Below are 25,392 nucleotides of genomic sequence, written 5' to 3'. Positions count from 1 at the left end.
GGAGTAACTACAGTGTTGTTGAGCCATCCTCAGTTTTCTCCCATCACACCCATTAAACTCTGTGACTGTTTTAAAGTCACCATTGGCCTTATGGTGAAATCCCTGAGCGGTTTCCTTCATCTCCAGCAACTGAGTTAGGAAGGATGCCTGTAGCAGCATACCACCCAGCATCCCACTGCTTGCTTGCCTTGGAAGCTACTGTAAGCAGGGTTGGTCCTGGTTGGTCCCTGGATGGGAGACCAGATGCTGCTGGAAGTGGTGTTGGATGGCCAGTAGGAGGCACTCTTTCCTCTGGTCTAAAAAATAATATCCCAGGGCAGTGATTGGGGACATTGCACTGTGTGGGTGCTGTCTTTCGGATGGGACATTAAACGGGATTCCTGACTCTCTGTGGTCACTAAAGATCCCATGGCACTTATTGTAAGAGTAGGGGTGCTAACCCTGGTGTCGTGTCAAAATTCCCAGTCTTGCCCTCATACCATCATGGCCCGCTTCCAATTGGTTCCTTCATCCCCTGTAACTATTCCCCAGGTCGTTGCTTTAAATGAGAATGTGTTCTCAGTCAACTTACCTGGTAAAATAAGGGATAAATAGAAGTAGCGAGGGTGTGTATTCATACACCATCCAAAGTTTAATTAATAACTTCACCATGCTCAAAGGGATAGTCAATGTCTGCTTTTTTATTTTTACCCATCTACCAATAGGTACCCTTCTTTGAGAGACATTGAAAAACCTCCCTGGTCTTTGTGGTTGAATCTGTGTTTGAAATTCACTGCTCGACTGAGGGACCTAATTGTATGTGTGAGGTACAGAGATGAGGTAGTTGTTCAAAAATCATGTTAAACACTATTATTGCACACAGAGTGAGTCCATGCAATTTATTATATGACTTGTTAAGCACATTTTTTACTCCTGAACTTATTTAGTCCTGCCATAACAAAGGGGTTGAATACTTATTGATTCAAGACATTTCAGCTTTTAATTTTTTATTAATTTGGAAAAACATAATTCCACATTGACATTATGGGGTATTGTGTGTAGGCCAGTGACAAAAAAAATCTAAATTTAATCAATGTTAAATTCAGGCTGTAAAACAACAAAATGTGGAATGGTGTCAAGGGGTGTGAATACTGTACTTTCTGAAGGCAATGTAGCTAGCTAGCTAGCATAATAAACTGTCAGCTGGTTGAGATTTCTTGGGTAACACTTTATTTGGAAAGACCATCTGTAGATCAGTAACATTTCAACTATCTACTAACCCTAGTTCTAACACTAACCTTAACCTTTATTCTAACCCTAAACTTAACCCTTACCCTAGCCCTAGCCCTAACACAAACCTTAACCCTTATTCTAAACGTAACCCTAAACATAACCTAGGCAAGAATGGCACTGGAGGGGATGGCAGGAGGGGATGGTTGCTGTTTTACAGACTCCTAACCAACTGTGCTATTTTGTTAGTTTTATAACATTGTTTGTAACTTATTTTTTTTACTTATTTTGTATATAATGTTGCTGCTACCGTCTCTTATGACCGAAAATAACTTCTGTAACATCAGAACAGCGATTACTCACCTCGAACTGTACAAAGATGAACAAAAACAATGAGTCCGACACGAAGGATATACTGCTTTCTCGAGAATGGGCGCAAATCCCTGTCATTTGCGTGAAGAAAAGACAGAGAAAAGGGGGCGGAGGTCGGCCTTCTGAGAATTCGTAGGCGAGTGAGTAAACCTCCACTACCATCTGTTCTATTGGCCAACGTGCAATCATTGGAAAACAAAATGGATGATATACGATCAAGACTATCCTACCAATGGGACATTAAAAGCTGTAAGATCTTATGTTTCACCGAGTCATGGCTGAATGACGACGTGGATAATAGAGCTGGCGGGATTCTCCATGCATCGGCAGGACAGAGAAGCTACGTCTGGTAAGACGAGGGGAGGGGGTGTGTGTCTATTTGTCAATAACAGCTGGTGCACGATGTCTAATATTAAAGAAGTCTCGAGGTATTGCTCACCTGAGATAGAGTACCTTATGATGAGCTGTAGACCACACTATCTACCAAGAAAGTTCTCATCTACATTATTCGTAGCCATTTATTTACCACCACAAACCGATGCTGGCACTAATCCGGCCACTTATAAGAAATCCCGCTACGCCCTCAGATGAACAGGCAAAGCATCAATACAGGACAGAGATTGAATCCTACTACACCAGCTCTGACGCTCGTCGGATGTGGCAGGGCTTGAAAACTATTACAGACTACAAAGAAACACCCAGCTGTGAGCTGCCCAGTGACACGAGCCTACCAGATGAGCTAAATGCCTTTTATGCTCGCTTCAAGGCAAGCAACACTGAAGCATTCATGAGAACACAAGCTGTTCTGGACGACTGTAGCCGATGTGAGCAAGACCATTAAAGAGGCCAACATTCACAAACCTGCGGGGCCAGACGGATTACCAGGACGTGTACGCAAAGCATGCACGGACCAACTGGCAAGTGTCTTCACTGACATTTTCAACTTCTCCATGACCGATTCTGTATTACTTACATGTTTCAAGCAGACCACCATAGTCCCTGTGCTCAAGGGAGCGAAGGTAACCTGCCCAAATGATTACTGCCCCGTAACACTCACGTCGGTAGCCATGAAGTGCTTTGAAAGGCTGGTCATGGCTCACATCAAGAGCATCATCCCAGATACCCTAGACCCACTCCAATTCGCATACCGCCCCAACAGATCCACAGATGACGCAATTTCAATTGCACTCCACACTGCCCTTTCCCACCTGGACAAAAGGAACACCTATGTGAGAATGCTATTCATTGACTACAGCTCAGCGTTCAACAACATAGTGCCCACAAACTCATCACTAAGCTAAGGACCCTGGGACCCTGGTACTAAACACCTCCCTCTGCAACTAGATCCTGGACTTCCTGACACGCCGTCCCCAAGGTGGTAAGAGTAGTCTGCCACACTGATCCTCAACACTGGGGCCCCTCAAGGGTGCGTGCTTAGTCCCTTCCTGTACTCCCTGTTCACCCACGACTGCGTGGCCAAACTCAACTACAACACAACCATTAAGTTTGCTGACGACAACGGTGGTAGGCCTGATTACCGACAACGATGACACAGCCTAAAGGGAGGAGGTCAGAGACCTGGCAGTGTGGTGCCAGGACAACAACATCTCCCTCAATATGAGCAAAACAAAGGAGCTGATCATGGACTAAAGGAAAGGCAGGCTGAACAGGCCCCCATTAACATCAATGGGGCTGTAGTGGAGCGGGTCGAGAGTTTTAAGTTCCTTGGTGTCCACATCACCAATGAACTATCATGGTCCAAACACACCAAGACAGTTGTGAAGAGGGCACGACAACACCTTTTCCCCCTCAGGAGACTGATAAGATTTGGAATGGGTCCCCAGATCCTCAAAAAGTTCTACAGCTGCACCATCGAGAGCATCCTGACCGGTTGCATCACCGCCTGGTATGGCAACTGATCAGCATTTGACCGTAAAGCACAACAGATGTTAATGTGTATAGCCCAGTACATCACTGGAACCAAGCTTTTGGGGTCCCAAACATTTGTGTGTTGAAAATTCCTAACAACTTGTAAAATCTATTTGCATAGACTTCAAACAGACATACAGTTGAAGTCGGAAGTTTACATACACTTAGGTTAGAGTCATTAAAACTAGTTTTTCAACCACTCCACACATTTCTTGTCAGCAAACTATAGTTTTCGCAAGTCGGTTAGGACATCTACTTTGTGCATGACACAAGTAATTTTTCCAACAATTGTTTACAGACAGATTATTTCACTTATAATTCACTGTATCACAATTCCAGTGGGTCAGAAGTTTACATACAGTAAGTTGACTGTGACCTTAAACATCTTGGAAAATTCCAGAAAATGATGTCATGGCTTTAGAAGCTTCTGAAAGGTTAATTGACATAATTTGAGTCAGTTGGAGGTGTACCTGTGGATGTATTTCAAGGCCTACCTTCAAACTCAGTGCCTCTTTGCTCTACTTCCGGTGCCGACAGAGATGGCCGCCTCGCTTCGCGTTCTTAGGAAACTATGCAGTATTTTGTTTTTTTATGTATTATTTCTTACACTATTACATTTTAAGTCTTATTACATTCAGCCGGGAGGAACTATTGGATATAAGAGCAACGTCAACTTACCAATATTATGACCTGGAATACGACTTTCCCGAAGTGGATCCTCTGTTTGGTCCACCACCCAGGACAATGGATCGGATCCCAGCAGGCGACCCAAAACAACGGCGCCGCAGAAGGGGCAGATGGAGCAGTCTTCTGGTCAGGCTCCGTAGACGGGCACATCGCCCACCGCTCCCGAAGATACTACTCGCCAATGTCCAGTCTCTTGACAACAAGGTAGATGAAATCTGAGCAAGGGTTGCCTTCCAGAGAGACATCAGAGATTGTAAAATTCTCTTTTTCACAGAAACATTGCTCACCCGGGATACGTTATCAGAGTTGGTACAGCTCTGATAACGTATCGCGCTGGTAAGAAGTTTCTTCACGCATCGCGCTGGTAAGAAGAAGTGCATCAAGAACAACAACCACCCGAGCCACTGCCTGTTCACCCCGCTATCATCCAGAAGGCGAGGTCAGTACAGGTGCATCAAAGCTGGGACCGAGAGACTGAAAAACAGCTTCTATCTCAAGGCCATCAGACTGTTAAACAGCCATCACTAACATTGAGTGGCTGCTGCCAACATACTGGCTCAAATCTCTAACCACTTTAGTAATTAAAAATTCAATGTAATAAATGTATCACTAGTCACTTTTAACAATGGCACTTTTATATAATGTTTACATAACCTACATTACTCATCTCATATGTATACACTGTACTCTATACCATCTACTGCATCTTGCCTATGCCGTTCGGCCATCGCTCATCCATATATTTATATGCACATATTCTTATTCATTCCTTTACACTTGTGTGTAATAGGTAGTTGTTGTGAAATTGTTAAATTACTTGTTAGATATTACTGCATGGTCAGAACTAGAAGCACAAGCATTTCGCTACACTCGCATTAACATCTGCTAACCATGTGTAAGTGAACAATAACATTTGATTTGACATCATGGGATAATCAAAAGAAATCAGCCAAGACATCCACAAGTCTGGTTCATCCTTGGGAGCAATTTCCAATGCCTGAAGGTACCACATTCACCTGTACAAACAATAGCACACAAGTTTAAACACCATAGGACCACGCAGCCGCCATACCGCTCAGGAAGGAGAGGCATTCTGTCTCCTAGAGATGAAGGTACTTTGGTATGAAAAGTGCAAATCAATCCCAGAACAACAGCAAAGGACCTTGTGAAGATGCTGGAGGAAACAGGTACAAAAGTATCTATATCCACAGTAAAACTAGTCCTATATCGACATAACCTGAAAGGCCGCTCAGCAAGGAAGAAGCCACTGCTCCAAAACCACCATAAAAGCCAGACTATGGTTTGCAACTGCACATGGGGACAAAGATCGTACTTTTTGGAGAAATGTCCTCTGGTCTGATGAAACAAAAATAGAACTGTTTGGCCATAATGACCATCGATATGTTTGGAGGAAAAAGGGGGAGGCTTGCAAGCGGAAGAACACCATCACAACCCTGAAACACGGGGTTGCAGCATCATGTTGTCAGGGTGCTTTGCTGCAGGAGGGACTGGTGCACTTCACAAAATAGATGGCATCATGAGGGAGGAAAATTACGTGGATATATTGAAGCAACATCTCAAGACATCAGTCAGGAAGTTAAATCTTGGTCGCAAATGGGTCTTCCAAATGGACAATGACCCCAAGCATACTTTCAAATGGCTTAAGGACAACAAAGTCAAGGTATTGGAGTGGCCATCACAAAGCCCTGACCTCAATCCTATAGAAAATTTGTGGGCAGAACTGAAAAAGCATGTGCGAGCAAGGAGGCCTACAAACCTGACACCAGCTCTGTCAGGAGGAATGGGCCAAAATTCATCCAACTTATTGTGGGAAGCTTGTGGAAGGCTACCCGAAACGTTTGACCCAAGTTAAACAATTTAAAGGCAATGCTACCAAATAGTAATTGAGTGTATGTAAACTTCTGACCCACTAGGAATGTGATGAAAGAAATAAAAGCTTGTCACGATCCTCTTCGTCTGAAGATATGGAGAAATCGCTGTCGGAAAAAGTGGACCAATACGCAGCGGGTTGCGTGCTCATCATTATATTTATTAAAATGTGAACACCACAAAAAAAACAAGAACCAACGACCGACAGGAACCGTTTTGCAGGCTATAACAAATACTAGCAGTGCAAAATCAACAACCCACAAACCCCAGGTGAAAAACACACTCCTAATATATGACTCCCAATCAGGAACAACGATAACCAGCTGTTCTTGATCGGGAGCCACACAGACCAACAAAGAAACAGACATACTAGAAAAACCATACAACACAAACCCTGCTGCCACGTCCTGACCAAAATACTAATACAATACTCCCTCTGCTGGTCAGGACGTGACAAGTACCCCCCCTAAAGGTGCAAACCCCGGATGCACCTTAAAAGAACACACAAAAATCCCCCAAAACCACAACAACAACAAAACAAATACCCCCTAAACAAAAAGGGAGGCAAGAGAGAGTGGCTGCCATCAACCACGGCACTTGTGCTACACCCCACCTCCCCAACCCACCTACACTGAAGGAGGCTCTGGTTCTGGCCTCCTGTCCTCCCGACTGACGACATAGTCTCTTGGTTCTGGACCGTAGGCAGACTCCCTCAGTTCTGGGTTGTAGGCACTCATTTGGTTCAACGCTGTAGGCAGACTCACACAGTTCATAGTTAATTTCAATCTCACCCGGTTCCGGGTCGCAGGCAGACTCACCCGGTTCATAGTTAATTTCAATCTCAACTGGTTCCGGGTCGCAGGCAGACTCAACCGGTTCCGGGTCGCAGGCAGACTCAACCGGTTCCGGGTTGCAGGCAGACTCAACCGGTTCCGGGTCGCAGGCAGACTCACCCGGTTCCGGACAGTGGGCAGACTCACCTGGTTCCGGACAGTGGGCCGTCTCCCCTGGTTCCGGACAGTGGGTCTACTCCCCTGGTTCCGGACACTCTGGACGAGGCACTGTTGCAGGACACTCTGGACGACGCACTGTTGCCGGACACTCTGGATGAGGCACTGTTGCCGGACACTCTGGACGAGGCACTGTTGCCGGACACTCTGGACGAGGCACTGTTGCCGGACACTCTGGACGAGGCACTGTTGCCGGACACTCTGGACGAGGCACTGTTCTGGACGAGGCACTGTTGCCGGACACTCTGGACGAGGCACTGTTGCCGGACACTCTGGACGAGGCACTGTTGCCGGACACTCTAGGCTGGGCTGACGCACCTGACACCTGATGCTTGTGGCTGGTAGACGAGGTACCAGGCTGGATACACACACCCCAGGACTAGTGTGAGGAGCGGAAACAGGCTGACTAGGACTAGGCTGACTCATGGGAAGCTTGATCCGTGGTGCTGGTACTGGTCGTGCCAGACTGGAGGTACTCACTTCTGGGTTAGCACGAGAGGCGGGAACTGGAAAGACTGGGCCATGGAGGCGCACAGGTGGCCTAGATCGCACCTCCTGTACAACCCGTCCTGGCTGGATGGAACTAGCAGCCCTGTACGAGCGGGGTGCTAGTACAGGGCGAACTGGGCTGTGCAGGGGCTTGATGGTTACCTAAGCATAGAGCGGGCGCAGGGTAGCCTGGTCCTAGGAGGCGTACCGGCGACCAGACGCGCTGCGCAGGCATTCTCCTACCAGGCTGGATGCCCACTCTAGCACGGCATCTGCGATGGGCTGGAATAGCTTGCACCGGACTGTGCGAGCGTATGGGCAAGATCGTGCGCACTTCTTCAAACTTAGGCGCCATCCACTCCATACGTTTCTTCCTATAAGCACGGGTAGCTGGCTTAGGGCTCACCCTTGGCCCAGCCAAACTACCCGTGTGCCCCCCCAAAAAAAATGTATTGGGGTTGCCTCTCGTGCTTTATTGGCGCGTATATGGCTTCATACCTTGGCCGCTCTGCCTTGGCTGATGCCAAGGTCCAGCCCCGTCCAGCATCTGTTCCCATGTCCATTTCTCTCGATAGTCCTTATAATCCACCTGCTCCTTTCTCCGCTGCTTGGTCTTTGTTTGGTGGGTTGTTCTGTCACGATCCTCTTCGTCTGAAGATATGGAGAAATCACTGTCGGAAAAAGTGGACCAATACGCAGCGGGTTGCGTGCTCATCATTATATTTATTAAAATGTGAACACCACAAAAAAAAACAAGAACCAACGACCACCAGGAACCGTTTTGCAGGCTATAACAAATACTAGCAGTGCAAAATAAACAACCCACAAACCCCAGGTGAAAAACACACTCCTAACAGACCAACAAAGAAACAGACATACTAGAAAAACCATACAACACAAACCCTTCTGCCACGTCCTGACCAAAATACTAATACAATACTCCCTCTGCTGGTCAGGACGTGACAAAGCTGAAATAAATAATTCCCTTTACTATTATTCTGACATTTCACATTCTTAAAATAAAGTGGTGATCCTAACTGACCTAAAACAGGGAATGTTTACTCGGATTAAATGTCAGGAATTGTGAAAAACTGAGTTGAAATGTATTTGGCTAAGGTGTATGTAAACTTCCGACTTACGTACCCCACGTACGTACCCCACCAGACATGCCATTATGGGTTTCTTCACTGTACCCAAACCAGAAAAATATTTAATGTGTCACTCAGTTATGTACAGAGCCATGTCATCAACCACTAGAGTTTACTTGGGGAAAAAAGCTAATTTAGCTTTAAAAAACAGAAAAAAGCATCTCTTCTCTTTTTAAAGATCTAATTTAACTGTACTGCATATAACAATAATACTTTTTATATATATTATTACGTTCTATGTGGACCCCAGGAAGAGTAGCTGCTGCATTTCCAGTAGCTAATGGGGATCCTAATCCTAATAAACTAAACTAAACTGCATAAGGAACATTGGGGCTAGTTGTGGTCATATAGCTAGCTAGTCATGTGATGCACAGAATGGCATCTTGCTAGCTCAATACATTTGGTTATCAAAATCAGAGGCATCATGCCAATAGGCGGCACAGGGGAACATGCCCCCTCAGATTAGTCATGTTAATATATATATATATATATATATATATAAATTGGTTGTTGTTTCTCTGTAGCCACCTAGCAATTTTATGAACTTGGCTTTAGCTAGCCTAGATAGGTTTCCAGTCTCCCAACCTCATAATTAGCTACAAAGAAGCCATTTCAGGCTATCAATCAAGTTAGAGTAGTTAGCTTGTCTAATGTTTGGTTGACTTTAGAAAAGCAAGCAATTGCTAAATGTACTGAATAAGATTCACATTCCTTTCAATATTTTACCCTGATTTCAGCATAGATGCAGAGAAGGTTAGCTAGATTCTCTAAAACAAATTATCACCAGTCAGGAGGATAAAAACAGCTCAATACGTATGCTTAGATATGTAGAACAAGAAACATATTTTTGTCGTAGAATGAAGCATAATTATTATGGCTCTAGATAGCAGGAAAAAAACTGTTTCAGGTGTTTGAAAAATGCTTTATTCTCCAACTACCCGACGGGGCCCCTCCGAACCATCTTCACATAATTTGTGCCCCCTCTGATTTTTGTGATGCATGACGCCCCTGATCAATATAACATATTTGAACAATGTAAAATCAAAGTAACTGATAGTGGAGATGTGGCTGAGGGAAGTGAGAGGAAAGAGATCCGCAGCCATATGCTCAGCCATCTACAGAGTCAGTGTTCACAACTTGCTAACAGGCTTGTTGCTAAATGACTATGCTGAGGCATAAACAGCTACAGTAACTCTCGCCATTCCATCCAGTTGTTTTGCTCCCCGATAGAAGCGCAAAACAATCAATAATATATTTTAAAAGGGATCATTACTTATTTATTCACGTTTGAAGTGTCAATTTCAATCAGGCACTGACGTTATCCACCTAAGAAACACAGATAACCTAGAAACAGAATTGAAGCAGAAGCGCAAGCAGTTAATTGACCAGTGAAAATTCTCAAGCTGTGAGCTTTTTCACTCTTTGACGTCACAATCAGAGTCAATCAGAAGCGTGAAAATAATCACAATAATACGATTTTTCACATGGCATCCGGCATTGCTTAGCATTGTTCACTTGAAATTCTAAAGTTTGTCAAGGATCTGCACATCTTTCCACTAATAAGGGTAATTCAAATGTACAAAAGTTCACAAAAGTTATTTTTTTTAAATACTATTTTATTGGGATGATCGTCATTGAAACTGTTGTTTTTATTTTCTGTTTGTTTACTCACATGGGGGCCATGCACTGCCAACACTTGTCTTTAGTTGTCATGGTGATTGTTCTAATGCATCCCCCACAGATGTTCAGTCATCCCTGCTTATACTAGTATTTGATCTTTGAGCACATGGTTTGACCTGCCATGTTATGTACTGTAAACACACACAACACCTCCCTATGGAGGAGTGCAATTAACATTTTATGGGTAATGTGACCTCCTTTGAAAGAGGTGTGTCAGGCGCTCCTCGTCCTGATGAGAACTTCACAATTAGATGTAAAAGAGTAAAAAAAGAGTAAACATACTAAGAAGCCTTAAAGCTTTTTTTATTTGATACAATAGATTAGCTCTTTGAAATTAGATGGGTTTAATACTTCAATGAATGGAAGAAATTTGAAAGTAAAACTTGCAGAGAACCAACATAAAATCAAATAAAAAATATCAACAAGTAACCGGGGGAGGAAAATCCTGTTCTAAGAGAAATAGGTCACATTTGTTTATTTTCCTGCCCTAACCTGTTTCCCCAATGGGGCCTTAGCTTTTGAAGATGTACCTCTTGTGAAGTCTGGAGCCTTAACCCCCAAAGGTCATAACCTCTGAACCTCCTCTCAGCCTGACCGCCCTCTGTCTCTTGGCAGCCCAGGATCAAGTGTTGCCCCGCAGCTGTGAGCCGGGCCCCCCTCCGCTTCACAATTCCATTCTTCAAAGGGCCTCCATAAATATAACAACTGGCAGCATGATTTCAGTTCTTTCTTTTAATCACACCTGATAGCCTTTTGACCTTTTGACTTTCTCTGCTCCCCAGATGTCACGTCCTGACCAGTATAAGGGTTATTTGTTATTGTAGTTTGGTTAGGACGTGGCAGAGGGTATTTGTTTTATGTGGTTCGGGGTGGTGTTTTTGTAGAAGGGTATTTGATTTATGTATTCCGGGGTTTTTGGGCACTGTTCTATGTTTATGTATTTCTATGTTTAGTCTAGTTGGTTGTATTTCTATGTTTAGGTTAATGGGGGGTTGGACTCTCAATTGGAGGCAGGTGCTTTCTCGTTGCCTCTGATTGAGAGTCCTATATATGGGTATGTGTTTGGTTTAGTGTTTGTGGGAGATTGTCTCTTGTTTTGCGTGTGTGAGCCTTACAAGACTGTTTAATTGTTCGTGTGTTTTTTCCGTGTTTATTATTTTGGTGTTGTTTTTGGTTTCAATAAATATCAAGATGAGCATCCACATTCCTGCTGCGTTTTGGTCCTCCTTTCCCGACGACAACTGTGACACCAGACCTCTCTGTGGGTGAACCCCTCTCTCCACTGGGATTCTCTGCCTCTAACCCTATTACAGGGGCTGAGTCACTGGCTTACTGGTGTTCTTCCATGCCGTCCATGGGAGGGGTGCGTCACTTGAGTGGGTTGAGTCACTGACGTGGTCTTCCTGTCTGGGTTGGCGCCCCCCCCCCCCTTGGGTTGTGCCGTGGCGGAGATCTTTGTGGGCTATACTTGGCCTTGTCTTAGGACGGTAAGTTGGTGGTTGGAGACATCCCCCTAGTGGTGTGGGGGCTGTGCTTTGGCAAAGTGGGTGGGGTTATATCCTGCCTGTTTGGCCCTGTCCGGGGGTATCATCGGATGGGGCCACAGTGTCTTCTGATCCCTCCTGTCTCAGCCTCCAGTATTTATGCTGCAGTAGTTTATGTGTCGGGGGGCTAGGGTCAGTCTGTTACATCTGGAGTATTTCTCTTGTCTTATCCGGTGTCCTGTGTGAATTATTTAAATATGCTCTCTCTAATTCTCTCTTTCTCTCTTTCTTTCTTTCTTTCTCTCGGAGGACCTGAGCCCTAGGACCATGCCTCAGGACTACCTGGCATGATGACTCCTTGCTGTCCCCAGTCCACCTGGCCGTGCTGCTGCTCCAGTTTCAACTGTTCTGCCTGCGGCTATGGAACCCTGACCTGTTCACCGGACGTGCTTGTTGCACCCTCGACAACTACTATGATTATTATTATTAGACCATGCTGGTAATTTATGAACATTTTAACATCTTGACCATGTTCTGTTATAATATCCACCCGGCACAGCCAGAAGAGGACTGGCCACCCCTCATAGCCTGGTTCCTCTCTAGGTTTCTTCCTAGGTTTTTGGCCTTTCTAGGGAGTTTTTCCTAGGGAGTTTTTCCTAGCCACCGTGCTTCTTTCACATGCATTGCTTGCTGTTTGGGGTTTTAGGCTGGGTTTCTGTACAGCACTTTGAGATATCAGCTGATGTACGAAGGGCTATATAAATACATTTGATTTGATTTGAACATAAATGTTTTGGTAATTATTACATGTCATAAATTAGTAATTATCTTGATGTGTGGAATGGTGTTTTAAGATGATTTCCGTGGTTCCTGTGATAGTTACAATTCAATAGGTTAATATAGAATGGACTGAAAATATGATGGTCTATTAGAGCTAATGGATAACTGCTCTGTTTACTAAGACACTGTTTACTGTGTCAAGGAAACCAGTCTCAAAGACACACAGGGTTCACATTTATTCTTTTTATATATATATATATATCTTTTGCACCAAAGAAAACAAGTGAAAGACAAAAATACAGATAAAAAATATATATATATAAAACGGTGTGCAGGTGAGGTTGGATGCCCAAGGTCTTATATGAAAACCAAACCACAAAAAAAACGATATACAATACATAAGTACACAAATTTAATTGATCAGTAATCTCGAAAAAATATATATGTTTGGTTTAAATGTGTGTGTGCCCTAAATTATTGACAAGGTAAAAAAATAACGAATTTTTTATAGCCTGCATATAGATGGTCAAGTGAATACATGTAAACAGAGTGAGTGAAATATTAATGATCCCTAATAGTGTCTCTCTGCAGTCAGAGCTTCAGTGCAGCAGCCTGCCTGCCTGTCCATTTGAGGGATCTTGGCTGACAATGAAAGAGCATGGCTGACATCTGCAATGTCAGACAAGCACAAGGGTAAATGTTTTACAAACTGGCTGGGGAGAGCTAGTGGTGTCAATCTCCTGTCTGTTAATGTCTTCCTCCCAGGAAGGTACTCACACATAATCCTTTCCCCCACTCTCCTTAAACAAAACCTTTTACTAATATTTATGCTCTTCGAGGTGAGTATATTCCTACAAAATGCCTAAAGATTTGTTGGGTTATCCGCAATTACCTAGGCCAAATTTCACACTGAGCAGTAAAGGTCCACATTGGCTAGAACTGAAACTGCACAGTTCTCAATTCTGACTATGTCCCCATTATCCAAATCAAACAATTAAAAATAATCAACAATGATTAAAATTGATTTCACCAATTTAACCCAATTTTCCATTCTCAAAGCACATTTTTTAAGGAAACAGTTTGATTGTGATTGTCTGTGTAGTTCCAACACATGATGACACTGTGGCCATGAACTTTCCAAGTAAACATTTCTCAAAAACCCCAGTCGAATGAGAAAGGGCAGTTCAGTGTCAGCTGGTCTTGCTGAGACCAGATTGAGATGTAAACTTTGTGCCAGTGGAGTCCAAGGGCCATTTAGGGGAAACATGCAACATTTAACTCTGTTGTTGACTGGTTTCTGACCTGCAGTTCCAAGGGTTGAGGGGAGGGACAGAGGCTCAACATTACTTACTGCATCTGGCATTCAGAGGGGATTTCCAAATCACATAGCTTGCATATTTATGTTGTTATGCTTTGAACTGTGAAAGATGTGCAGTCAGAGACGACACAAACTCTGTGTGGGACATGAGGGGATAGAAGAAAACATTTGCTATACATGACTCAAAAAACAATGTTCAGTACAGTACAAAGAAAGTGCCTGGACAATTGACAGGTAAAAACATAAAGAACACATTAATGAATACATTCATGAAAAACATGAATACAACTGAAAAACAATTGTAGTTTGTTGCATGAAGTGGGGGTAAGTGAACTTGGCCTCAACAAATCGTCAAAATCTGGTACTATCAAGTTTGGATGGATTTTACAGGACATTGGCCTCTGCTGGATGCCCTTTTTCCAAACCCAGCTGGCTTTAACTAGTCCAATCAGTTGTCATAAAATCAATACTCACCTTGCTCTCAGATCTCAATAAATGCAGAGAGGGGAAAGGGAACGTCAACTGTGAAGCGATCTTTCTAGCCAGGTAAGCTCTGTCATTTCGGTCAGTCTAAAAAATTGTATGAAAAAATAATGATGTCAATTAAAATATGCAGGGATTACAATAAATTCAAGGTGTGCTTACACCTTACACTAGTAGTATCTCTGTTACACAGTAATAGCAAATCCGCCAGACTGTCTTCTGGTATGTGAATGTTTCCGTGTGTGCAGCCTATCATTTTTGTGTTTTGAACAAAAAAGTGTTTGTTTCTTTGGCAACAATTTAAGTGAAACCAGCTATAATCAGCCTAAAACATGGAAACCTTGGAATACCATGAACTTGTTCAGGTATATATTTTCCCTCACTAGCATACTGTGCTGTAATTTAACAGATTTTTGCCACTGTATCTGATGTTAAATGTCTGAATCATATTTATTTGAACTACTATAATCCTCCTCACTGTAGCGATACTATGGCTCTCGCCTGGAGATACATGGTAGTCTAAAGACCAGTGCATCATGCATGTCACCATCCACCCCAATACCCCAGAGCACTTTTGATGCACTTCGACTAGTCCACCCCTCGGTCTGCAAAAAGTATGCTAAGTCTCTCTGGTTTATAACCCCATATTGTTATATTGTTGTGTTCCTAATAATAAACATGTTGTAATTGATAACAGGCAAAATCAATAACATCTAATTCACTGTTTGTCTATGTGAAAAGCATCAATACTATATTTGCATTGCACCAGCATTGGTCACTCTCAGTAACAATGCACCTTCAATGCATCAGTCTCTACTATCATGGGTGCTACTGTGCTGTTCTGCAGATACTCTGGTTGTGGGCTGGTTGTTCCTGAGAAGCTACAGGGCTGTAAGGTGCTGGATCTGGGCAGTGGCTCTGGCAGAGACTGCTTCATTCTCAGTAAACTAGTGGGCCAGAGCGGTCATGTCATCGGCATTGACATGACAGCTGAACTGGTAGGCTTACAGTGCCACACAATATATTTTGTGGGAATTCCCTATCTAATATCTTATCACAAATAAAACTGTGGATCACAAGTGATTTTCATACTATGTATCCTTTACCCAGATCCTGGCATCACGCAAATATGTCCAGTACCACCAGGAGAAGTATGGCTACGAGAAGCCCAACACCATATTTGTGCAGGGTTACATAGAGAAACTGAATGAGACGGGAATACAGAGTGGTTCGCTGGATGTTCTGGTGTGAGTAAAGCTGTTCCTTCCTTCAACACCCTTAGGCTTGCTTTCTGCTGGGGATCTATTCGAGTGTCTTACTGAAGAAAATCCCACACAACACATTTCCAATGACAATCCCTCCTCTCCATCTCCTTTGAGCTAATAGTCTGTTAAGGGAAAATGCCTTATCTATTTACCATTTATTCACTGACTGGCTCACAGATTGATTTATCAATTTGTTCCCTGATTGGTGACCTGATCCGTTCCCAGATATCCTGACTAACTGATGTCTCTGCCGTCTTCCTGCCTGTCTGTCTGTCTGTAGGTCAAACTGTGCCATGTGTCTGTGTCCTGACAAGAAGCTGGTTCTCAGGGAGGCTTTCAGAGTGCTCAAGGTAACCTTCACACTCTCTGGTGGTCAGCCAATACCTCAGCAGCATGCTGCATGCCTCACATAAATATATAAAATATTGACTAAGTAGCAATGCTGAAAATTGGAAACAAGACAATGTGATTTTCAAAGCTACTTGATTTACAAAGTGGCATCATTTTCATGAATCATTTGCTTTTCCTCATTTATCTTTCTCGGTATGTGAACCTATCGTTATGCAACACGCAGTGTGAAATCAGATACTCTATTGCCATCTGCTGATACTCTATTGCCATCTGCTGGAGAAACAATGAACTTTTGCTTATGAGGATATGGTTTGATTTGCCTTCACCTACAATATTGTAAAACATTTATTTTTGTAAAGATTAGCACCAAAATAAATGACCAAAATAAAACTATTCCCTCATAATATATCATATGATCTTCATACAATAATATAGTATTTTGATTGTCTCTTGAGCCTTCTTGTCAGAATTCTGATACATTTTATAGATTGGAAAATGTTTAATTCATGTCAAATCCTATGTATTTACAGGAGGGTGGGGAACTTTACTTTAGTGACATATATTCCAGCAAGGCTGTTCCGGAACATTTGAAACAAGACCCAGTTCTGTGGGGTAAGAATGCTTGATTTGTGACAGCTGACAGAGTTAAAAGTTGAATGTATGCTATCTGACAGGAATAATGATGTTGAGCAAATGCGAGACCCAATAACACACTGTTCTAGATACATTAAAATATCAACGTGGAGGGGGGTTTGAGTTGGTTGGGAATTGTTTAATCTAATGTCATGTTTTCTGTGTGTTGTGACAGGTGAAGGCTTGAGTGGTGCCCTCTACTGGCGAGACCTGATCTCTCTAGTGCACGAGGTGGGCTTTAGTACTCCATACCTTCTCACTGCAAGCCACATCATAGTCCACAATAGTGAGCTACAGAAGAAAGCAAGTAAGATGGCACATTAATGTCTGCCTCTCAATGATCTCATGAATAGGACAACGAGATGAAGGTAGACTTCGATGTCTAGCAAGGTGCAACTGTTCCATTCTCTGTTACCATCTCTCTTGAGCATTATTCTGAAACATGATTGGGTGAGAACAAAGGAATATAATGTTTAATTTCAACCATTTCCTTTAGCAACTATCAGATCAAAACATCTGTTTCTTTGTTTTCTTGTTCCCCACAGGTGGCATCACACACACCTCTGCAACTTACCGCCTCTTCAAGTTGCCCAAAAATAGAAAGCAGAGCGACGCAGTTGTGGCTTACAAAGGAACGGTCCCTGACCATCCTGACCTACTCAAGTTTGACATGTATCATTGTTTTGAGGTGTGTCCAAGTAATTTGTCACCAAACTTATTCCCCTATTAAAAAGCTGGCAAGTATTCCTCTTCTCCCTTTCTGGACCTGCATTTTGCCTCTGAAGAGCTGTGTTTTGTGTTTCTGCTTGATCCCTACAGACAGACATAGAGGTAACCGTGGATGCAGAAATGGCAGCCGTGCTTCAGCATTCCCGATTCTCCTCTGACTTCTCCATCCAAAGCTCAGACAAACCTGCACCAAGCCCTAAATGTACCCCTCAGGTAAACCCTCTAGTATATTTCCTCTGGGCTATCCAGAAACCATCATGCATTTGTATATTTTTCCACCATACATATAGATCATAACAATATGTGCTACATTACATAAAGAGAAAGAAAGAGAAATTCTAGTCAGACATTCTTATCATTGTAATTAATAAATCCTCATAAGTTGATCCTATGGTCATGTATCTGGCAGGGCTACATGTTCTCTGTTATGTAGAAGTACAGCACTTTTCAGCACCTTCATCCCACTCAGGTCACAGCATCACTCTGAGCAGGAGGAGGAGGCTTACCACACAGCTCAGCCCACTCAGTGTCTCAAAAGCCCTACTGCCGAATAGATGGCTATATGCAGTAGTCTGCAAGCACCAGTAGCTAATTCTCTTTCTCTCTCCTCTCTCTCCTCTCCTTTGTGATGTGCTTTTCAGAGCTGCCACCTTAATAACCCATTCCTACTTGCTGATAACCTCAAACTTCATTCAAAGCCCTCCACCAAGATTGGGAACACTGGAGAACCAGTGGAAAAGTATGACACTACCAACTGAAGGGAGATACTATTTTCTTCATGAAAATTAATATAATAAACATGTTACATGATTTTGTTAACTACATTTTTTTTGTGATTTGCAAATATATTTAATGTGGGCTCTGTTTAATTATTAATACATTGCTATTAGAAATGGACTGAGTTGGTCCCTAACCTTACGCCACACATTTAAGGCATTAAAGTGTAATCTAGAAAATACACACATTGTATCAAGGCTGTCTTTCTCTCTCTGGGAAAAATAAAGTTATTATATACCACACATTATTACCCTTATTCACAGTCATTGGTAATCACACAAGACACAAATATGTTCAAACCTTTAATAGTGAAGCTGACATGTTATTAAACAAAATCCAAACCGTTGGTTTTAAATGATTGGTTTCGTATTGGAAGAAATGGAAAGGGAAAGTATGCAAGAATACAGAACTGAAAGTTGTTCATTACGTAATTCTAAAACTAGATCAGTGACGTAAATGCAGTCCAACAAGGCAGTACTAATCAAAAACAGAAAAGCGATCGCTTACCAGCTGCATTTATTTTTCCTCCATGCCTGCATTTCCCATGGCGCCCGCTATCGTGTTGGTTAACTGGGGGACATATTAACTGTTATTTTATTTCACTTGGATATAACTAGGTATTTTTTACCTTTGTTGCAATTATTTTCGTTTCATTCTCAACCGGCCATGACCGTGGAGCAGAATGTCCTCCAACAGCATTCTCAGAAGGTTGGTACATCGTAGTGGCAATGTTTTCCTTCTCCGCCTGGTTGCTAGCTAGCAAAACTGCCAGAGAAAGTTAGCTTGTCGTTTGTTCCCAAGTGTGGCGTCAGATCCTTGGATATTTTCTCAATCGATTGTACAGTCCCTGAAAGTATTTACAAACAACATGCATCGTTAAATAATCCCATTGCCTTGTTAAAGAAATCATGAGGGCAGATTGGTATCCAACTACAGTAGCTAATTAGGTATCTAGACCTAGCTACATTGTCAGCAAGTTAGCTAGCGCGTTATCTTGCTAACGTTACAGCTAGCCCCGCTAACATAAGTTTACCAACAGTGACACGCCTATGAGGGCAACAGCTAGCTAGCTGGGTAACTAGCTGATGTCGTCAATTCAGCATTACAAGCTGGTCGTTACTGGGTGGCCAAATGTTAGCTGTCTCAAGTTCAGACAATCTTTGCCCTGTGATCATCTGTCGTCAGATGCTAGCAGCTACGGTCAAATGTAGCTATATTGTTAGCTGGCTAAGGAGTCAGACGCGTTAGAAGTAATTTACAGTTATTGATTGTTGAGGGGTTATACTAGCAAGTCAATATTGCTTTCACCATGCAAGCAAGACACTTGATCCAGGCTGTGTGCTTGATCTGGTTTGCTAACGTTACTGAAATGACTGTTGGGATATGTTTGTTTACGTGCAGTGACTGCCAGGCAGCCAGGAGTGACAACGATGAGTGAATGCAACTACATTACTGCAAGCTTGCTTGGTGTGGGTTGGTTAGTTATGACAGGTTACGTTAGAGAACATATATTTGATAAACATTTATCTAGTACAACTATGCAGATATGCATTTTTGATTGTAAGATGGAAAAACATTGGTCACATTGCACCTTAACTCTTATTTGTTATTTGGTTTTGGAAGAGGAGGTGCAACAACATTACTTATTCATTTTAGTTAATTATTAGAGAGCAGAATGAGCAATAGGTTGTTAACCAACATTAACTATATGAAGCAAATGATCTTGCCTAGTACTAGTGAGCTGGCTGCTGACAGCATAGACCTCACACCATAGCAGCTGGTTACGTAATTCAACTCTTTTTAGGTAAGGTAGGTAGCTAGCTACCAGCAGTATTACACTGTCATGGGATTTGTCTGAGGGTGTTACCATCCCTCAGATTACCATCCAGCACCACATCCTTTGATCAGTGTTGATGGTGACATGATTTGGCAACATGTTTAGACTCTACTCTCTATTGACTTAGTTCAGAACAGCAGGAGGTTTATCATCATCATGTTATTGGACTATATAAGGCTATTTTATATTGCTGCCCTGTGAAGTTGCAATACACCTAGGTAGTGACACACAGTTAGCATTCAAAACACAAGTATATTTCCTTCATGCCTGGTTGCATGTAGGCTTAAATTCACTCACATTGGATATGGGATAAGATTTGCGTTCCTGAAACATTATTTTGTTGAAATAAAATGTTATCACAGAGAAATTAAGCAAATTGATTGCAAACAAATGGTCAATTATTTAAATGTATTGCATTGATATAATCTTCAGTAACAATAGTACCTAATCAATTAGCTTCATTTCTCAGAGAGCAAATTATATTTTGACAAAATGTTTCAGTAATGCTTATCTGATCTGTTTCTAACTACAGAAATTATTTCAGAACAATTGGAGATGGTGGATGTCAAGTCTCTTTCTTGTGCTTTTTGTAAACTCATTGGTCTCGTAACACTTAGGAATGCTCATTCCTGTAAGGCTCGCTGTACTAGTGCCATTCACTGACCTCATGGTAAGGAGAGACTTTGTGCGACAGACAGACGCTCTAGACTTGCCACATGCGGATGAGTCGAGGTGTGTGTGGATCAGCTTCCAGGCAACTTGAAGCTGGTAGCCTAGTGGTTAGAGCGTCGTGCCAGTAACCGAAAGGTTGCAAGATCGAATCCCCAAGCTGACAAGGTAAAAATCTGTCGTTATGCCCCTGAACAAGGTAGTTAACCCACTGTTCCTAGGCCATCATTGAAAATAATAAGTATTTGTTCTTTACTGACTTGCCTAATTAAATAACATATAAAAGGGGGCCTGACTTTTCATCCACTGTCACGTTCTGCCTGTGTAACCGATGTGAAATGGCTAGCTAGTTAGCGGGGTTCACTCAAGCCCAGGTAGGGGCGAGGAGAGGGACGGAAGCTAACGTGACCAAACTGAAATGCACTTTCTACAAGACAGTGGTTTGTTATTCACAACGCAAGACGGAGTGCCTGGATACAGCCCTTAGCCGTGGTATATAGGCCATATACCACTAACCCCCGAGGTGCCTTATTGCTTTAATAAACCGGTTGCCAACACAGTAATGCAAGGAACTACACATCTAAATTCATAATAAATGCACTTTGCCTGAAAAAGTAGTACGGACAAAATTATTGTTGCTATGTAACATAACCACAGGCTAGCTAGCAAGCGTACATTAAATGTATGCAAATACCGAGCATTAGCGCCACTTCTAGAGTGACTAACACTCGCCAATTATTTATTAATGTTGATCTGAATGTTTCCATTTTAATGTGCACGAATTAAATAAATTGTCCCATGTTATTGTTTGTTGGCTCCGTTAGAAATTGATGCCGTTCTTTTAGCTGGGGAAGATGCTGCTGTGTCGTGCTCCACCGCTTTCTCGCTTCCAGATTTGGCATCCAGTAACTTTGAAGCGAGGTTTAGAATCTGTGTCCAATGACATACATTATTTCTCGTGCCTCTACTCCGGCATCCGACAGTTTCTGGATCTTGGTGGTTCGGAGGCAGTGGTTTGTGTAAATCTGCGACCTGCCAGCTGTTTTGAAGATCTTTGGAAACATTGTTGCGAGGATGTTCACTCCCATCGGCTCTTTTGTGTACCTGAAACGTATAAGACAACATAACGTTAGCTAATAGTTAGGTCTACATAGGTACCGGTTATATTGCCAGGATACATTAGAATGATTTAGCTAGCTAGCTTACAGTGAACCATAAAAATCCTGTAGAATGAGGTTCCGCTACGTTTGATGTCTTCCCAAACTCACAATGTATCCATTTTTCTGCACACCAGTCAGTGATGCAGGTAAATGCCACTTTGTTTATTTCACAATGTTCGTTTCGGATTCTATCAAGTTCAATTAAACACACATTTTCTACACCGGCATGTCAAGCTATTGTTAATGTAGCCATTCTATCAAGGTAAAAAGGCGCAATGATATCAAGCTGAAAAGACGAAACGTCATAGTCACGGTATACGGTGTCACATACACACGGCTAAATGCTGTTTTAGCCAATCAGCATCCAGTATCCAAACTACCTCGTTTATGATTGGAATTAAGAGACACCCAATAAAAGTGAGGTTCTTTTGAATTCCAGTATGGGGTGTGTTTGTTTGGCTCAGAGAGAACTTGGCCTAGCAGCTGTCTCTGGGTTTGACTCACTGTCCTAAGAGCACTGCCTAGTAGTATTTACTGCCTAGCCTGCATGGGAGCTGGGCCAGAGAGAGAGAGAGACTGAGACGGAGGACTTGGTTGGTGCGTTGTTTATGTTCAGTTACTCTAACAGAGGTGTGAACTGTATTTTCCCTATCTCTCTCTCTTGTGGCCCTGTGAAACACAGGTGCCCCAGGCAGGACCAGAGTGAAACTCTAACTTTTAACCCTCTGTGAAATATCTGGAGCTAGTTGCTAAGGAGCTGCTGCACAGTGGACCCAAGTGGAGAACTAGTACACACTACGCACCCATATATAATTTTTACTCAAACATGGGCCGTCCATGATGACATCTTTGCAGCACGACCGCCACTTTTAACAGTGTAGGGCCTACTTACTGTACAAGCCTCTATGGCTACGATCCTAGGACCTAGAATAGTGGCCTGAGCCTCAGGCCCTGACAGTAAGTGTTCTCCATCATTGTTTGGAGCGTTGGAGTGCACTCGGCCAGTGTGTGTAATGCACTGGCTCATTGTTTAGTGGACACAGCCATTGTGTGGTGGTAAGCCCTTGCATCCCAGCTGGGGTTGACATGCAACAGTTACAGCAGGGCAACCATGAGTGCACAGTGCAGTCTCATCCTCTCCACTAGCTAAAGCCTAACTGTCTGGTGTTTAGAGAAACGGTCAGGGGTCCAGATAAGGCATGCATGGATTCGGTAAAACATTGTAGTCTACTTGCAATGCAACACCCTCTGCAGCCTAGCGAGCTTGGTTCACTTATGATTCACTCAGACATTATGTGCTCCTGCTGATGTGCAGTGCAGTTATTGAAGTGATGGAGAGTGATGCGTGTCCTGTCCTGTTATGTCCTCTTCTCGCTTTCTATGAATCTCTCTGCCTCTGTTCCCCCCAACATCTCTGACTGCCTGTTTCTCTGATGACGTGTGCATCTCTCGCTCCTGACAGCACCAGCAGACTCTACTGAACCAGCTGAGGGAGGTCACAGGCACCACAGACGTCCAGCTGCTCCAGCAGGCCCTGCAGGTAACACACACACAAGGCCCTGCGGTGCGGATGCAGTGATGTCAAACTGAGAGATCTTGTTAGATTTCTCAATTTACAATGTCTGAATGTGTTGATCAAGCTGTTGTATTTAGTCTGTAGTGCTTAACGATTTAACTGAAATGTGTTTTTTTTCTCTTCCATTTACTAAACAACTAACTACTTGAATTCCATTTTTATTTTTTTGTGAGCCGAACGTGCTGTTTCTTAGAGAGAAGTGAAATAATTCACGAGAGAAATCAAGTCAAGAACTATGGTGCTGAAAGGAGTTTTCATTTAGCAAATATCCAACCTAGTTCAGCACAGAAACGTGGTAATTAACTACAATGACCCTAATCCATTGCACCAGTTTTTTTCAGGCTCAGACAGAGTGACAGATTACGGTGGAAGAGGCAAAGCGAGTGGTTTCACTCGCCAAAATCTGTCCATAATAAGCCCATTGAGTTTATATTGGCTTAATTTGGACCTACAGTGGGGGGGAAAAAGTATTTGATCCCCTGCTGATTTTGTACGTTTGCCCACTTACAAAGAAATAATCAGTCTATCATTTTAATGGTAGGTTTATATGAACAGTGAGAGACAGAATAACAACAACAAAAACCCAGAAAACGCATGTCAAAAATGTTATAAAATTATTTCCATTTTAATGAGGGAAATAAGTATTTGACCCCTCTGCAAAACATGACTTAGTACTTTGTGGCAAAACCCTTGTTGGCAATCACAGAGGTCAGACGTTTCTTGTCGTTGGCCACCAGGTTTGCACACATCTCAGGAGGGATTTTGTCCCACTCCTCTTTGCAGATCTTCTCCAAGTCATTAAGGTTTCGAGGCTGACGTTTGGCAACTTGAACCTTCAGCTCCCTCCACAGATTTTCTATGGGATTAAGGTCTGGAGACTGGCTAGGCCACTCCAGGACCTTAATGTGCTTCTTCTTGAGTTACTCCTTTGTTGCCTTGGCCGTGTGTTTTGGGTCATTGTCATGCTGGAATACCTATCCACGACCCATTTTCAATGCCCTGGCTGAGGGAAGGAGGTTCTCACCCAAGATTTGACAGTACATGGCCCCGTCAAATGATGCGGTGAAGTTGTCCTGTCCCCTTAGCAGAAAAACACCCCCAAAGCATAATGTTTCCACCTCCATGTTTGATGGTGGAGATGGTGTTCTTGGGGTCATAGGCAGCATTCCTCCTCCTCCAAACACGGCGAGTTGAGTTGATGTCAAAGAGCACCATTTTGGTCTCATCTAGCCACAACACTTTCACCAGTTGTCCTCTGAATCATTCAGATGTTCATTGGCAAACTTCAGGCGGGCATGTAAATGTATTCTTGAGCAGGGGGACCTTGCGGGCGCTGCAGGATTTCAGTCCTTCACGGCGTAGTGTGTTATCAATTGTTTTCTTGGTGACAATGGTCCCAGCTGCCTTGAGATCATTGACAAGATCCTCCTGTGTAGTTCTGGGCTGATTCCTCACCGTTCTCATGATCATTGCAACCCCACGAGGTGAGATCTTGCATGGAGCCCCAGGCCGAGGGATGTTGACAGTTCTTTTGTGTTTCTTCCATTTGTGAATAATCGCACCAAATGTTGTCACCTTCTCACCAAGCTGCTTGGCGATGGTCTTGTAGCCCATTCCAGCCTTGTGTAGGTCTACAATCTTGTCCCTGACATCCTTGGAGAGCTCTTTGGTCTTGGCCATGGTGGAGAGTTTGGAATCTGATTGATTGATTGCTTATGTGGACATGTCTTTTTTACAGGTAACAAGCTGTGGTTAGGAGCACTCCCTTTAAGAGTGTGCTCCTAATCTCAGCTCGTTACCTGTATAAAAGACACCTGGGAGCCAGAAATCTTTCTGATTTGAGAGGGGGTCAAATACTAATTTCCCTCATTAAATTGTAAATCAATTTATAACATTTTTGACATGTGTTTTTCTGG

At 43.0% G+C, this 25,392-nt stretch overlaps 2 protein-coding genes and 1 long non-coding RNA gene across 10 annotated transcripts in view; 2 read left to right on the top strand and 1 right to left on the bottom strand.

Annotated features, from left to right (window-relative positions):
- Positions 1-14,469: 14,469 nt before the first annotated feature.
- On the top strand, positions 14,470-18,476 carry LOC115148907 (arsenite methyltransferase). Of its 2 annotated transcripts, XM_029691209.1 has the most exons (11): positions 14,470-14,542; positions 14,785-14,844; positions 14,963-15,093; positions 15,327-15,477; positions 15,590-15,726; positions 16,025-16,094; positions 16,626-16,707; positions 16,904-17,035; positions 17,274-17,416; positions 17,548-17,670; positions 18,099-18,476. In XM_029691209.1, the coding sequence occupies exons 2-11, from the start codon at positions 14,812-14,814 to the stop codon at positions 18,213-18,215; spliced, it is 1,119 nt and encodes a 372-aa protein (XP_029547069.1). In that variant the 5' UTR covers positions 14,470-14,542; positions 14,785-14,811; the 3' UTR covers positions 18,216-18,476. The 2 variants fall into 2 exon arrangements, with proteins under 2 accessions (XP_029547069.1, XP_029547070.1); XM_029691210.1 differs by lacking the exon at positions 14,785-14,844 and having other exon boundaries at positions 14,478-14,542.
- Positions 18,477-18,718: 242 nt separating this feature from the next.
- LOC115148905 (ubiquitin carboxyl-terminal hydrolase 25) overlaps positions 18,719-25,392 on the top strand; it is a 45,717-nt gene continuing 39,043 nt past the window's right edge. For 2 of the 6 annotated variants that reach the window (XM_029691206.1, XM_029691204.1), the window contains exons 1-2: positions 18,719-18,942; positions 23,363-23,440. In XM_029691206.1, the coding sequence (XP_029547066.1) occupies positions 18,901-18,942; positions 23,363-23,440 (120 nt within the window). In that variant the 5' untranslated portion in view covers positions 18,719-18,900. The remainder of the gene's footprint in view (positions 18,943-23,362; positions 23,441-25,392) is intronic. The other 4 variants (XM_029691205.1, XM_029691203.1, XM_029691208.1 and 1 more) reach the window with 2 other exon arrangements.
- LOC115148908 (uncharacterized) lies at positions 21,208-22,153 on the bottom strand. Of its 2 annotated transcripts, none has more exons than XR_003866763.1 (2): positions 21,947-22,153; positions 21,208-21,844 (listed from the first exon to the last, which is right to left on the bottom strand). It is a non-coding gene; the product is annotated as an uncharacterized LOC115148908 (long non-coding RNA). The 2 variants fall into 2 exon arrangements; XR_003866764.1 differs by having other exon boundaries at positions 22,009-22,153.

Source organism: Salmo trutta, chromosome 15 (genome assembly GCF_901001165.1).
Source record: "Salmo trutta chromosome 15, fSalTru1.1, whole genome shotgun sequence".
In the NCBI taxonomy this organism is placed as follows: domain Eukaryota; kingdom Metazoa; phylum Chordata; class Actinopteri; order Salmoniformes; family Salmonidae; genus Salmo; species Salmo trutta.
The sequence above is the reverse complement of the archived record's forward strand: the minus strand, read 5'-3'. Positions and strand labels throughout refer to the sequence as shown.

Bases quoted from the DNA above. Each gene is read 5' to 3' on its own strand.
- LOC115148907 (XM_029691209.1), top strand. From the start codon at position 14,812: ATGGAAACCTTGGAATACCATGAACTTGTTCAG. The intron at 17,036-17,273 runs GTAAGATGGCAC...TGTTCCCCACAG, and splicing joins TGAGCTACAGAAGAAAGCAA to GTGGCATCACACACACCTCT. The intron at 17,671-18,098 runs GTAAACCCTCTA...TGTGCTTTTCAG, and splicing joins GCCCTAAATGTACCCCTCAG to AGCTGCCACCTTAATAACCC.